At 43.8% G+C, this 13754-nt stretch overlaps 1 protein-coding gene across 2 annotated transcripts in view; it reads right to left on the bottom strand.

The window, feature by feature from the left end:
* The window catches only part of XPOT (exportin for tRNA), a 538373-nt gene that overhangs the window by 387904 nt on the left and 136715 nt on the right, over positions 1-13754 (bottom strand). For both annotated transcript variants that reach the window (XM_078676087.1, XM_078676095.1), the window contains exon 6: positions 6747-6965. In XM_078676087.1, coding sequence (XP_078532213.1) covers positions 6747-6965 — 219 coding nt within the window. The remainder of the gene's footprint in view (positions 1-6746; positions 6966-13754) is intronic.

The raw sequence follows: 13754 nt of genomic DNA, 5'->3' as shown, positions 1-13754 counted from the left end.
CCTCGGTTGAGCAAGGATTCATTTATTGACACTTGACTAGACCTTATTAGTGACTGTGGTATAGTTATTAGCTGTAGGCACCTAACTGCACCTACTAATAACCCACCTTCTTACAGTGAGTAACTCAAACAAGGCTTGAGACCGTTTCTTCTGTATTTTATTGCTGAAAATGAATCACATTGAGCAAGTTCATCTACATTGCCGAAGTACTGCGACTGAATTTGAATACGTGCTGCACAATGGCCCAGCCTTCAGGATGAGCGGATCGTGAATACCTAAGAAGCCAGGAAGATAGAACCAACAATACTGTGGCGGTACACAGAGGTGCAGAAACGGCAGCACCAGTCATCTCTGAGTATTCCTGGGTATGGTGACATTTTACTTCCTGTGCAAATGTACAACATTGACTAAAAGAACAAAGTCACCTGTACTGCTTCTAATGAGGAGGTGTTAAAGCATAGTAATGTGCTCTAATACCATTTAGGCATGACAATCAAGCTGCAACACAAGCAATCACATTCATGGGAGTGCACTCCGTGGAGAGTGCATTAACATCTGCACAGTGGTAAAAGACCTGTCAACACTTGTGGGGGTGTTCAGATTGGTCTTAGCCATCCACATCAAACTGTGGAACGCAAGGAAGATACTACACATTCATCTTATGTTGCAGTCACAACAGGAATAACTGTGCAGATGGTGGAGCAGCCTGTGGAATCGTCATCTTTCTGTAACAAAGGCTATATGTTACTTAAAAGCGAATCTTTCAGTAGTCTGCAACATCTGTCCAACCACACACTGCTTGGGAACTAACGAGGATTTATTAACATCATCTTCAACCATTCTTTCTTTGTAATAACAGAGTGAAGGAATATAATTTAAACAACTTGAAGTTCTGACACATTAGTGAATATGTACTTAAAGTGCCTTGAGCTGGTTCATTTTATCTAGTCATGCTATATGGTGTTTATTTGGCTATATGTGTTTATAATATAGCCAACCCAGAGATTGGGTTCTGGCGAAGAATATGCATCACACTTTTAATGACAAATGTTTCTCCAACAATGGTCACCATGTTGACCTGGTGAATGCCCTTCTTGCAGAAAATATTTTCCAGCTGGTTGGTTTATTGATTATTTTTTTAAAGGAAAGCCCCCCAAACCTTCTCTCTCCTTTTTTTCTTTTGCTTCTTCCTCTTTCTAAGGGGCTTTCCCCATTCAGTCCTTCTTTTTTCTTTATTTCTTCCTATTTTCTCTATCCAGCACCATGTACCTTCCATTCCCCAGTTATCTCCTGCTTATTCTCTCTGCCTCACCAACTCCTCCTCCTTCTCTCCCAAAGATGTTGCACCTTCGGCCCCTCTTCCTTCTAGTTGTTTGTACTCTACCTGTTTTTCTTCTGATTTGTGTTCTCCCTTGTCCCCCCCTGCATTTCCTTTTGTCTCATCCATTTTTTTCATAAAAATCAATTGATTTTGACAAAAAGGTTATTTTGCCAATATGACTTTTTCCAAAAATGGAGATTCATCAGGCTGTCAGTCTACAATTTAGGTATCGTCATAATTGAGAAAATCCATTAATTTCCATCAAGGGGAAGTAACCATCTCCAGATACATAAAAATGAAACTGTTTTCCAAACAGATGACAGTTCCAACATCAAATCTTTCTCTGGTATCAGAAAGTACCTAAGAACGTTTGGATTACCAGCAAAGATATACCAACAAGTTGAAAATTAAGTCTCTTTAAGATGACTTTAGATCAGTGGTTTTCAATCTGTAAGAGGTGTGACTCCCTCCCTCTACCTCCAAGTGGGCAGTTTTTATCTCATCTTTAGGGAAAAGCGCTTCAACATCTAAGAAACTAGTTTTCTTTTCACCGCTAATGAATCAATGGTGTAATAAACAAACAGGCCTAAACCCCCATAAAGAATGGAGCAATGGAGCAATGCAGAGATCGAAGGTGTCCAGAGAGACCCTGGAGGAATTTGGAAAAGTTGTCACCCAATCAGTATATTACTGGCCTGGCGGGTATTCTTAAGCACAGACAGGTAAACAGATCAAGAAAAGGAACTAAATGGGGTATTTTTCGTCTTTTATATGTGAACGGAAAAACAACAAATACAGGTTAAATATTGTGTCTAAATAATGTTAATGCTGTTTAGACTTTTCCCAAATGTGACTTTATATTAAACAGTAGCATAATTAAAATATAAAAGTACACTTGCTATTGTTTCAGTACCCCAAAACGTGTGTAAAGGACAGACATTTTTCTCCGTGAAAGGTTGCAACCCTAGCAGGTGGTGTTGCAGGAGCCTCAAGCGAAGGCCCACTAGAGGAGAATGAAGGAAGTGAGCTTTGCAGGGTCCAGTGTAGGTGGGGTGGCATGGAATAATGTCTACATGGAATAATACAGTTAGAGAGAAATGCTTGAGCAAGAGCGGCATATTCTAGGAAGGAGGGAATACTGCAGGAGCATGGAGCGAGAGAACTAGAGGACCATGGGGTAAGCAGCCCTGCCAACTTTCTCAGGTCCACGATCAAACAGCTGCTCCAATCCAGGTTTTGACTTTTGTATTCTGGAACTTGAATTCCTATTTAGATCATAATTTAAAAGCTGGACTTCAAGTCCCAGAATGCAACACAAAAAAAGCTGGATTGCAGCAGCTAGTCACAAAAGCCTGGATAGCTTGACAGGGATGATAAGGAACCGCTGTCGGAGCCTGGAAGCAGTAAATGCTGTGAAATCCAAGAGAGAGGATGTGATGTATTGCCCGGAACGATGAAACAAGGCAGAGAAGGAATGATACAGAACTAAGAGGCAAGGGATTAATGTAGGAGAAAGTAGGAGGTAGGTAGGGACAGTGTGCAAGTGTGCAGGAACAAAATGCAGGAGTCTGCATTGAAAGAATGCTGCAAGAGCTAGGAGTGGGGTGACCAGAAGAATGCCCTAATTATGTACCTCTCATTCCCCAGTATAAACCCTACACGTCAAATACACTCACTATAATAAAATTCCGAAATAAATTTACTATATGGTTAGGGGGTCTCCGCATCACTAGGGTTTAGACCAGCTGCATTAGACCCATTAAGAACAAGGTATTTATGTGTGCTATGCAAGCATTTGTATGGTATCTTTCAGCCATTAATACTCTGCGTACCCCATTCAGACAAAATGTTGCCGGATGGACATATCTTGTTACAAAGTGGCCAAGACATCGGAATATGTGTTTGTTAAACATTCGATGACCAATTTTACCACTTTATAGAGCACTCTCCATTTCACAGCAAATTTAGAATTCACACCCTCTCTGGACGTTGTATTCTCATTCCCCAAAAAGTAGTTAAATACATTTAGCAAACTCTAAATGAAGGATGAAATGGTACTTTCTAGCAACAAAACACCAACTTCTGGCCAGTGAGCCAAATAACATTAATTTATATATACACTGTGGGTGTTGGCACTAGGATGATTTAACTACAGCAGTATAGTTACAAAATCTACATGTCTGACTAATTATTAATAGTTACACATAAAATAGACCCCCACCCCCTGCTTTTAGGGGATGGTTTTCAATGAACATAATTATGGTGCAGAACCTCTGCTGCTTGAAGCGTTTAGATTATTTTAGATAAGTAAAGTTCAGAAAAAGTATTACAAGCATCTATGCACGCAAAATTTCTTTTTAAGGGGCAGCCTCCACGCAGATTGCAGGCATGCTGAGGTGGTGTTGTTCCACAAGCTGGGTAGGCCCCCGGAGCAACATGCGTCATACCGGCCCATTTCTCTCCTTAACGTAGAGGCTAAGATTCTAGCTAAGGCGCTGGCTAACCGTCTCCTACCCCACATTGCGGGGCTCGTCCACCCGGATCAGGCCGGGTTCATGCCGCATAGGGCAACTAGACACAATATTCGCAGGGCCCATGCGGCGGTGGCGGTGATTCAAGATACCGGTGAGCAAGCGGCACTTCTCCTAGTGGATATAGACAGGGCCTTCGATTCACTGAGCTGGGTCTACCGGTTTCGCTTTTGCCTCGGCTTAACTTAGGGCCTCGTTTCCTGTCATATCTGCGACTCTTGTACACGGACCTGACCGCTCGGTTAGGGTAGCAGGGGCCATTTCCTCTAAAATTTCCATTGGGCGTGCCACTAGGCAGGGCTGCCCCCTTTCGCCGTACCTGTTCGCCCTGGCCATGGAGCCGTTGGCGGCTTGGGTGCACATGGATGAGCAGCTTAGTGGTTTCGAACGGGAGCGGGCCCATCGGATAGAATTGCACTTTATGCTGATGATGTCCTGCTTTTTCTCACAAATCTTAGTAGGTCGGGCAGCGGCTCCTTGAGATAATGCAGATATTTGGAGAAACCTCCGGGTTATACCTGAAACCCTATGGGTGTTGGGGGAGAATCCCGGGGTGGGGGACTGGACATCCACGCTACAGGTAGCGGTTGGGGGTATTAAATACCTGGGAGTGTTTATCTCTGAGGTTCCTGCGATCTCCTGGGAGCGCAACCTGGTGCCAGTTTGGGATCGGGTCCGGACGGAGATGAAGACGTAGTCCCAAATGCCCCTTACTATCTATGGCAGGTCGGCCATCTTTAAAATGGTGGCCCTTTCCCGATTGCTCTATCAACTACAGAACCACCCCAACCCGATCTCACCCCATTGGTTCCGGCAAGTTGATTCGGCGCTGCGCAGGAGGAGCGGCGCGGGTGGCGCTGCGCACTTGTTTTTTGTCAACATACTGTGGTGGTTTGGCGACCTGCGATATCTCCTACTACCAAGCCTCCCATCTCCTGGTCCTGAATGAATGGTGGTATGGTGGTATGGTGGTATGGTGGTAATGGGGACCCAGCATATCCCCTGGAACGACATCTTATGGGCTTTAACACTCTACATGCGGTTTTGTACGCGGCGCAGTTGCGAAAGAGGTTGCCGCCTGCCACCCAGGTAGTGTTTTGGATCTGGAGGCAGGCAATACGTCGTATGGGATGGTGGGGCACGTTGACTGAGGAGACCCCATTGTGGCATAATGGACGTCTGCCTGCTCTGGCGTCTCTCCAGAGTTTCAGGGGCTGGGATGATATTGGAATCTCGACACTAGGACATGACATGGAATGTCGGGAACAACACTCAAATCCTTCCAGAATCTACGCGAAGAGTATGATATGCCCCAGTCCCAATTCTTTAAATATCTGCAATTCCGCTATGCCATTACACCAAGCTTGGAAGGTCTTGCTTCCCTCCCAGAATTTAGTCCATTAGAGGCCAAGGTCTTTATGGGGGACCTAGGGGATAAGAAGATATCTCGTATCTATCAGACATTAGTCACACATTGCTCCACAACACTGCAGAAGCTCCGGGAGTCCTGGGAGAGGGATGTGGGGGCACTGGAGGAGGAGGACTGGCGGGAGGCGTTGGCGGCCCTAGAGGCGCGGCCATAGCGATACGCTTGCGGCTCATCCAATTCAAATACCTGCACAGGGTCTACTTTACAAGAGAGATTGTGGGGCGGGCAGGCCTCATCGCATCCCCAGACTGTCTCCGGTGTGGTGGGGACGTTGATCCACACGGTGTGGAGTTGTAGCTCACTGGCTAGGTTCTGGAATGGGGTGTGGGATTGTTTGTCCGAGGTCCTAGGGTGGTAACTCCCTCGCACACCACAATTAGGTCTGCTGCATGTGTTGGAAGGGGTGGGGGGTAACGTGTATAAGCGGCATTTACTGTTACTGGGCCTAACCTTGGCCAAAAGAGACGTAGCCAATGCATGGAAAGATCCCCAAGCTCCCTCGGTTCTGGTGTGGAAGAAGGGGCTTGACTTTTGTATGGGGCTGGAACAGCCAATCTTTGTTGGCCGAGGCTGCCCACGAAAGCACTACCGGATATGGAAGCGATGGGCCGACTATCGGGACCTGTGGCTGCAGCCGCCGGTGGAACGGGAGGTTGCTCTGGAGGTGGCATAAAGGGGCCAAAAGGAAGGTGTGTGTACATTATCAGGCCAAAGCTTGGTTCGTAGGAACTGTGAGACGATGTCGTGCGACTGGAGCGGGTGGGATCCGGTGGGGGGGGGGGGAATGCAGAATTGTTAAGTTTGATATTATTTTTGGACTAAAAATGATGCATAGATTGCCAATTCTTTGATGCTGTGTATTTGATTGACAGTTAACTCCGGAGTGCGGGGTGCTGCGCTATGTGTGCAATCTGTCAATACAAATATGTTTTTAAAAAAATTAAAAAAATTCTTTTCAGCTATTACTTAATTTGGCTTGATGCAGCCATATAAATTTCTAGTTCCTTTAAAATCTTTTGTGGAGGTAGACTTTGGAGGTAGACTTTAGGTTTAAGTCACAATTGTTTCCTAAATACCTAGCTTCAAATTAAAAAGCAACTTTAAACGTCAGGTCTTGTGAATTTCTTCACTTCCTCCCTATTGTTTAAACGTTTTGGCAATCAAACTTTGTTTCAACCCGCTTAAATCAAAAATAAATGAAGGCAAAGCAAAGGTGCTAATCTGGAAACGTTATTGTTATTTATTAAACAGCACAGTAAAATGAGTGACCCTACTATGACAATCATCACTCATTTTACTATAAGAGACTGATGTACACAGAAATGTATTGTATTTGTTTTTCTGATTAGCACTAGTTGATGACTTAAGTGCTTAAGGTAATATAAATGACAATACCGGAAAGAAATCCACCATCACAGATGAAATGCTACAACATGTACATATCTGTAGGATAAATCTATCTTACCTCTTGTGTATGAACTACATCGCGGTCCACTACTTCTGCATCAACAGCCATGAGGATTCTGAGGTAGAGATCCAACCCTCGGGGGTTTAGACCAACTATTGATAAAATATCGAAGAAAAACTTGGGCCATTTTGTAAGATACTCAGTTACGAACACGAGAGCAAAAACCTGAGCAGCTTTGTTTCGAATAAAAGTCTTCTCTGCATGCGTATTCTGTGTCTGCAAAAAGCAAAATGTAATTTAACATACTTCCAGTAGGGCACTAAAATATATATAGTGTGTAAAAGTAAAAAAGTAATAACATGACTTTGAAATTACTGCAACATCACTCAAAGGCACAGATATGAAAGGCAACAGCGCACCTGAAATTACACATATAACCTGGGTGCATATTTAAATAATCACTGATTTATAACTAAATGTTTTGGAACAAAATTAAAATGATAATCTTACAATATTTTAAACATTTATGCTCAAAATAGGTTTTCTTTGGTAAGAAAATATTAGTTGAACTGGCATCTAGTAGAACTATGAAAGTAAAGAAACATTGGGTGGATTCCATGTATTATATGCCCAGCGAAAAATAACACTCAAAAGCAAGCAAAAATAGGAATCTATTTATCAAGCCCGATCACACTACACAGTGGAGACGATGCCAGTAGAATGGGATTACGTTTTCTGAATGATGTTTTGAATATTAATGTAAACATTTTGTTTCAACCCCCCTGTACGCTCTTCCGATTAGCCTATTGCTCATATTAAACTTCAAATAATATACAAATATTGTAAACAGAATTGTGGCATGCTATCTGCCACAATATTACAAACTGCTCCAGCACCGTGTGAGAAACCCTGACCCTATTTACCCTCAAGAAGCACAGCTAAATCTCTGGAGGCGTTATGCAGAACAGAAGAGAGAAGGGAAAGACCAAATATACATAGATGTAGAGGATATTAAAGAGGCACAACAGAAAATATTTATTACGAGAGGTATTCCAGTAGGCAGAAAAAACATTAGCATTAGTAGACACCATGAAGAATCCCCCAAGATGCCAGAAAAACACTCGGAAGACTCTTTAAAAGAGTACCATTTCACATCAGCTTATAACTATGCCCCCAAATCTGAAGACGAAAGGATCAGACACAGTTCGCACACATCCCCTGACCAACATGCACCATTACTCCTAGTGCAAAATGTGATATATTAAGCGAATAAATGCATGGGGGGGTGGGGTCTCCATTCTCCTAATCAACCGCTTCATAGCCATAATCTATTGCGAGACTGAGGGTTGAAGTATGATGTATATGTGCATCCTATCTGTTTTCCAGTGGGTTCAAAGTTTACATAATGAGATGCAACCACCAGATCACTAAGCAAACATCAATTGTCACAAATATGCTTAAAGATTTAAGACTTGAATTTACAAGAAGTCATAACAGATAAAGAGTGTAACTGAACCTAAGAAATACGTTACTATCCTTTTATTCGTGATACAATAAATATTCGCTAATAGACTTCGTATCCTGTCTTTTTCTTTGAAAATGCTTTTCGCCCCACACTTTACTTGCAAGCCTTGTGCTTTTTCAAAGCTTAGTTAGATACAGAGGGTCCCTAGTTTTTCGGATTGCCTTGATATAAATCTACATTCAATTGAGCGTCACGGTCTTACTTGTTACGTTCTTACCTTATTATGAATCTGTTAGAACTAGTCATGCAGTAGCACGTTGGTATTCAATTGAGAGTAATGCAAGAAAAAGTCCTCCACATATACACAACTTGTGTGACAGATGGACAGTCAAACTTACAGGACAAGAGGTATATTGGAGGCACAGGAATATACATCATATTCCCATAGAAGGATAATGTGCTCCAGTCACTGCACTTTGATTGCAAAGAGGACAAACAGAAGTGCAAAATATGAAGAATTAGCAGCACTCGTAATAGCTTTAACACATGCCACATATATAACACATATAAAACACTGTCACTGACTCAGACTCTGTTTTTCGAAGTTGCACAGTGTACATCAATGACTGGGCCACACCTTAGGATTCCGACGTTCAGACAGGAGCTAGTCAAATATGGAAATATTGATACAGTACTCCACTTTGACATGGTTAATGAGAGAAAAATAAAAAAGCAACGCAAACAAGGTCCATTTGCAGCAGAGTATACAATGGCAAATACCCTCACTGCAGAAAGAGCCAAGCGAGGGATAACTTTCACACAAGAGAACGGCCACATAAACATGCACCAGAATCACGCCTTCACGCAAGCCTAATCTAAACAACATACGACTGAAGAAAAGTTTCAAATGTTGAGAAAGCCGAGTAAAGATGCTGACATCACAAAACTTCCAGGAAAATATGGTGAGGTGCAATGACACTCAAATGTACTGTGTAAAATATGTGTGAACAGAACAAGAGTACTACATCCCCTACAGACCGCAGAGTTCAGGAAAAATACAGAGTATGAATTACAAACTAAAGAAAGGAATGAAAAAGGTGACTGACTCACATTAGAAGATGCACTGCCACATGTTCTATCAATCCGGGATTTGTAAAGCGCACAACTCACCTGTGAGGGGCTCAAGACACAGGCTTTTCTATGAGAAGAAACTGATGCAAACGACACACCAGATACATGTGCATGTGGTGCAGTCCTTGATAACACCTTGCTAAGCAAAGTTATAAAAGGGAAAAGCAGATTGGTGCCCTGTGTATAATCCACAGACAATCATAACACTTCCCATTCCCAACGGCTGCCTGTGAGGGTCCCCCAAGTGCAAACAAAGTGGCATCCATAGAATACAAACCAGACATCCCAGCAATGGTACAGCGATGATTCCGTATATCACAGACAAAGCCAGTCACAATAAGAAATGTTACCTCCACTTTAAAGGCAGGTAACAGAGGAGAAAGAAAAAAAGAATTAAAGGCAAAAAGCAAAATATGAGGCTTAAAAAAGAAAGGCTTTTAACAGATAGCGTTGACCCCAACATTTCTTCTGCTTTTATACAGGATTCATCTGGCCAGCAACGCTAACTCTGCAGTGACCACAATGAATGCCAAGTACCAACACAACCTACCCGCCAAAAGCACACAGTGTACAGCAAAACCAGTCATAATCCACATCACAATGAACGGACAAAGTCACAGGACAAGTCCAAGGACTACATTGCAATTCGGGTCACACACACCACAAAAGTTATGCATGGAGTGTTCTGATGTTGTCCTTGTCTAGACCACTGGATTTAGCAAAGGTTCAGGCTAGCCCAGTAGAGATGAAGAGAGGGACACGCAACTGTTTATCATCTTCATTAAGGTAGGCACGGGCTCGTATTTAGCTCTGATTCACATAAGTGTTGATGAGGTGCAAAGTCTACAGACGATCTTACAGCACGATGGATCAATGTTACTAGTGGTAAGGAACTCAAAGCAGTAAAAGATGGTTTTACCGCTCACCCTCAGCTACTGGTCCTGTGAACACTCACACAAGTTTCGATTTTTCAGACTGCAGATGTGTTCATAGCCATGGCAATGGCAAAGGCTGATAGGTATCACCTACTGTTTTGTTAATCATAACAAAGCGGTGTATACACCAGTAAGCTTTACAGTCAAACAATGGGCAAATAGGGAACAAGAGCAATCTGCATTTGAGAATGGCTAACAGGAGTTCTGAGGTGCTTTGAACCAATACAGCAAAAGAGTGAGGGGCAAGCAAAAATAACAATGCAACCAATGACAACACTAAATATACACATGGCTTGGATGTATAGCCATATAATGATAGTAAGTATGAGGGAGCAGAAAAATGCATCTTTTAAGGTAGGGTAACTATGCGTACCTGTTGCTTTACATTTTTATATGTTTAACATGCCTAATAAAAGGAGATATTTACAACAAATATGAGAAAGGGAGCTGCATATTACATTACATCAAATACCTAAATTACAAAGTAAAATGGAATTAATAAGAGTGAGTTATGGAATGCGCTTGATACACGAGGTGTAATTGCCAATTCGACAGGTCTTGTAAGTGAAAGTAAAGAAAGTGAACATTTGGCAGAGGAACGATGGAAGGCAACAGATATTCAGCTGTTTGTAAGCTAACTACACTTGAACCAATAACTTGACTGTGAATGCTTTTTGAGAAACGTCAGACAACACAATACAGACACAACACAGCATGCCATAAGGGAGGAGAGTAGCAAACTGAAGAGATGCATGAACTGTCTCTTGTAGGAAGCTGGCTCTCTATATAGTGCACCAACATGAGATGAGGTACATTGTGCACAGAGTCCAGGCAAACCCCAAAGGAATTACAGAGGCCGAAATGACCACCTAAAGGCTCTCCTTTGTGGTAGTGGGACGAGCAGTTCGGCATATCAGAGGGTAGTGCTAAGCATTTATTGCGTACACAAAGGCAGTAAATGAGACACACTCAAAGAAATTCGACACCAATTTACAAAAATAACACACTTTTATATAAATTAGGATACCAAGATCATTGGAAACAGATAAGTACTTTTTGAGTCACAAATTTTTACAGTTTTCAAAAGTTGGCAGTGCATTTTTCGATAGCGGTAATGCTATCCTATGGGGAAAAACATATACTGCATTCGGGCCCTCTACACCAACTTACGGGACGGTTCTCCAGGACTTTAGGGGAGTGTGTGGCAAGGTCCGAGGCCACAACAGCAGGTCACCTCGGGAGCTCTGGGGCATTCGGTGCAGAGGTGTGCTAAGGCGTTGGGTGTCCCATTCACTTCAACTGGGCACAGTCCAGTTGAAAAGAGGCTGCAAGCTGGGACTGGGGGATCAGTCTGAGGGAACCCACAGGGGGTCTCGACCCTTGAGATCTTCAGGCATGCAGAGACTCCCTTAGTACACTGGGCTATGGAGCTGGGGTGAATTGGTGTCTTTTGGCATCGGATCTGGTGTTAGAGTCTATTGAGGCTGCAGGCGGCGACTGGAAGTCCAGTCTGGACAAACCCAAGGGTGGGCTGAGCTCTTGTGGGGCTGGAGACCCCGGTGGCACCCTCACCTCCCTTGGACAAGGGCTGTGGAGGGCCTGTGCAAAGATACCTTGAGGCGTCGGGTGGTGGCGGTCACAGACTCACTCGTAGCCTTCGTTTCTGCTATAGAGTGGCAAACACGACAGCTGGGCCACTCTCGATGTGGGTCTCGCTGTCCTTGAAGTCCTTCGACATGCAGGTCGGTCTTCCTCCGCATTGGTGTTTGGACTGGACAAAACAAGCCTTGGCTGCTGCAAGGGGTCCAATACCCCATGTATTGGCACTGTGTGGCTCCGGTTGATCCTAGCATCTCCACACTTGGAGGAAAAACGGATCTGACCCGTAGAAGCATTGCTACCTATTCCTTGGCGGCTGCTGCATCAGTAGTCTCAGTGAGCTGCAGGTCGGTGAACTGGGGTCTTGTTTCTTTGGTGCCTGCGGCTGCAGAGGAGTAGCTCCTCTACTCCAAGGGAGTTCCTTTGGCAATTTTCAAAGCACTGGCAGCTCTCCTGGTTTCATGAGGTTCGCATAGCGGCAGTACAAATCAGTTGCTCCATGAGGATCGTGTGCAGCAGACAGGCTTGGCGCCAAGCCAGTCATGATCCTTGGTTCTCAGGCCAGCAGTCTTCTTTGTCCACTCCTTTTTTGTGTCTAATGAAATCTCAAGTCCTGGTATCAGGGAGTCCCCTAAATAATCAATTTAGGGAAGTTAAGGGGAGTGCGAAGTAGTAGCCAATAGGCTACTAACCCCTGGGGTCGCTACACCCCCTAGATGAGCACGTCCCTCGGGAGTGGGCATCACTCTGTCCCAGAATTCCCAATCCCACCACACACAAGATGGTGGAATTCCTAAATTCTTATTCACTTCCAGCTGGTCACCATAGAGGTGCGTCCAGCCTGGCAGTGCATCATACCTCCTGCATAGCTCATTTTCCCACCTGTCCTGGTGCCAGATGGGCCAGGGCAGAGGGTGGCGTTCCCTCTATCTGGGGAAAGCTTTGGGTTGCATATCAAAGGTGGCAAAAGCCTCCTGCCTTGATATAACGATTTACCAGCTTTCCTGGGGAAGGAGGTGATAACACCTCTCCCCAAAGTAGGCATTGTTTCTGTTCTCTGAGAGCAGAGCTCTCACCTCCTAGCGGATCAGAAACAAGTCTGTAATAGCAGGGTGGAGTAGACCAGTAAGCCAGCACACTAGAAGGCTAGTAGGTTTCAGGAGTACCTCTAAGGCACCCTCTGGTTGCTTGTATTAATAAATCCATCACTGGAATCAGTGTAGGTTTATTAATATGAGGTGTTTGATACAAAACACCATATGTTTCAGTGAAGGCATTATGTAGCTGGGAAACTTGTTTTGACCAGTGCCCAGTGCCCAGTATGTACTTTAAGATGGCTTCCCTGCTCACTTGCAATATCTAGTAATAGAACTAGACATCACAGGGGCATATCTGCTCATGAAGAGATATCTTCACATAAAATACAATGAACCCTGCCTTTGGGCTCAAAGGCATGCTGTAGAGGTGACATATATATATTAGATGCATTTACTTCGGCATGACACACAGGAGCGTGTCATGTTATGTTTTCACTCATTGTTTGCACCATGTAACGCAGCCTGCAACGGCAGTCTGTGTGGAATTTGTGTGAGGGTTCTTCAGGGTGGCATAATTTATGCAGCAGACTTTTGAGACCCTCTTTAGCACTCATGCCCTAGGTACCTGGGGTACCATATACTAGAGACTTACAGGGGTTCTAAAGTACTTAGCCAATTGTAGCACGATTAGAAAACGCCTTGTTTTGGGGGAAGAGCTCTGGCATGGAGGTCTGGTTAGCAGGCCTCAGTGCACTGTCAGAATCGGAAATTAGCATCCAGTAGTTAAAAAGGGGGCAAAAAGTGGGGGGGACTAATGCAACAAAGTCCCAGTTTCCCATGCTTCTTCACCATTATATATAAGGACAATGAAAACAAACAACCTTTACTAAATGCATTC

The sequence above is a fragment of the Lissotriton helveticus genome, chromosome 1_1 (genome assembly GCF_964261635.1).
Source record: "Lissotriton helveticus chromosome 1_1, aLisHel1.1, whole genome shotgun sequence".
NCBI classification, from domain to species: domain Eukaryota; kingdom Metazoa; phylum Chordata; class Amphibia; order Caudata; family Salamandridae; genus Lissotriton; species Lissotriton helveticus.
The sequence above is the reverse complement of the archived record's forward strand: the minus strand, read 5'-3'. Positions and strand labels throughout refer to the sequence as shown.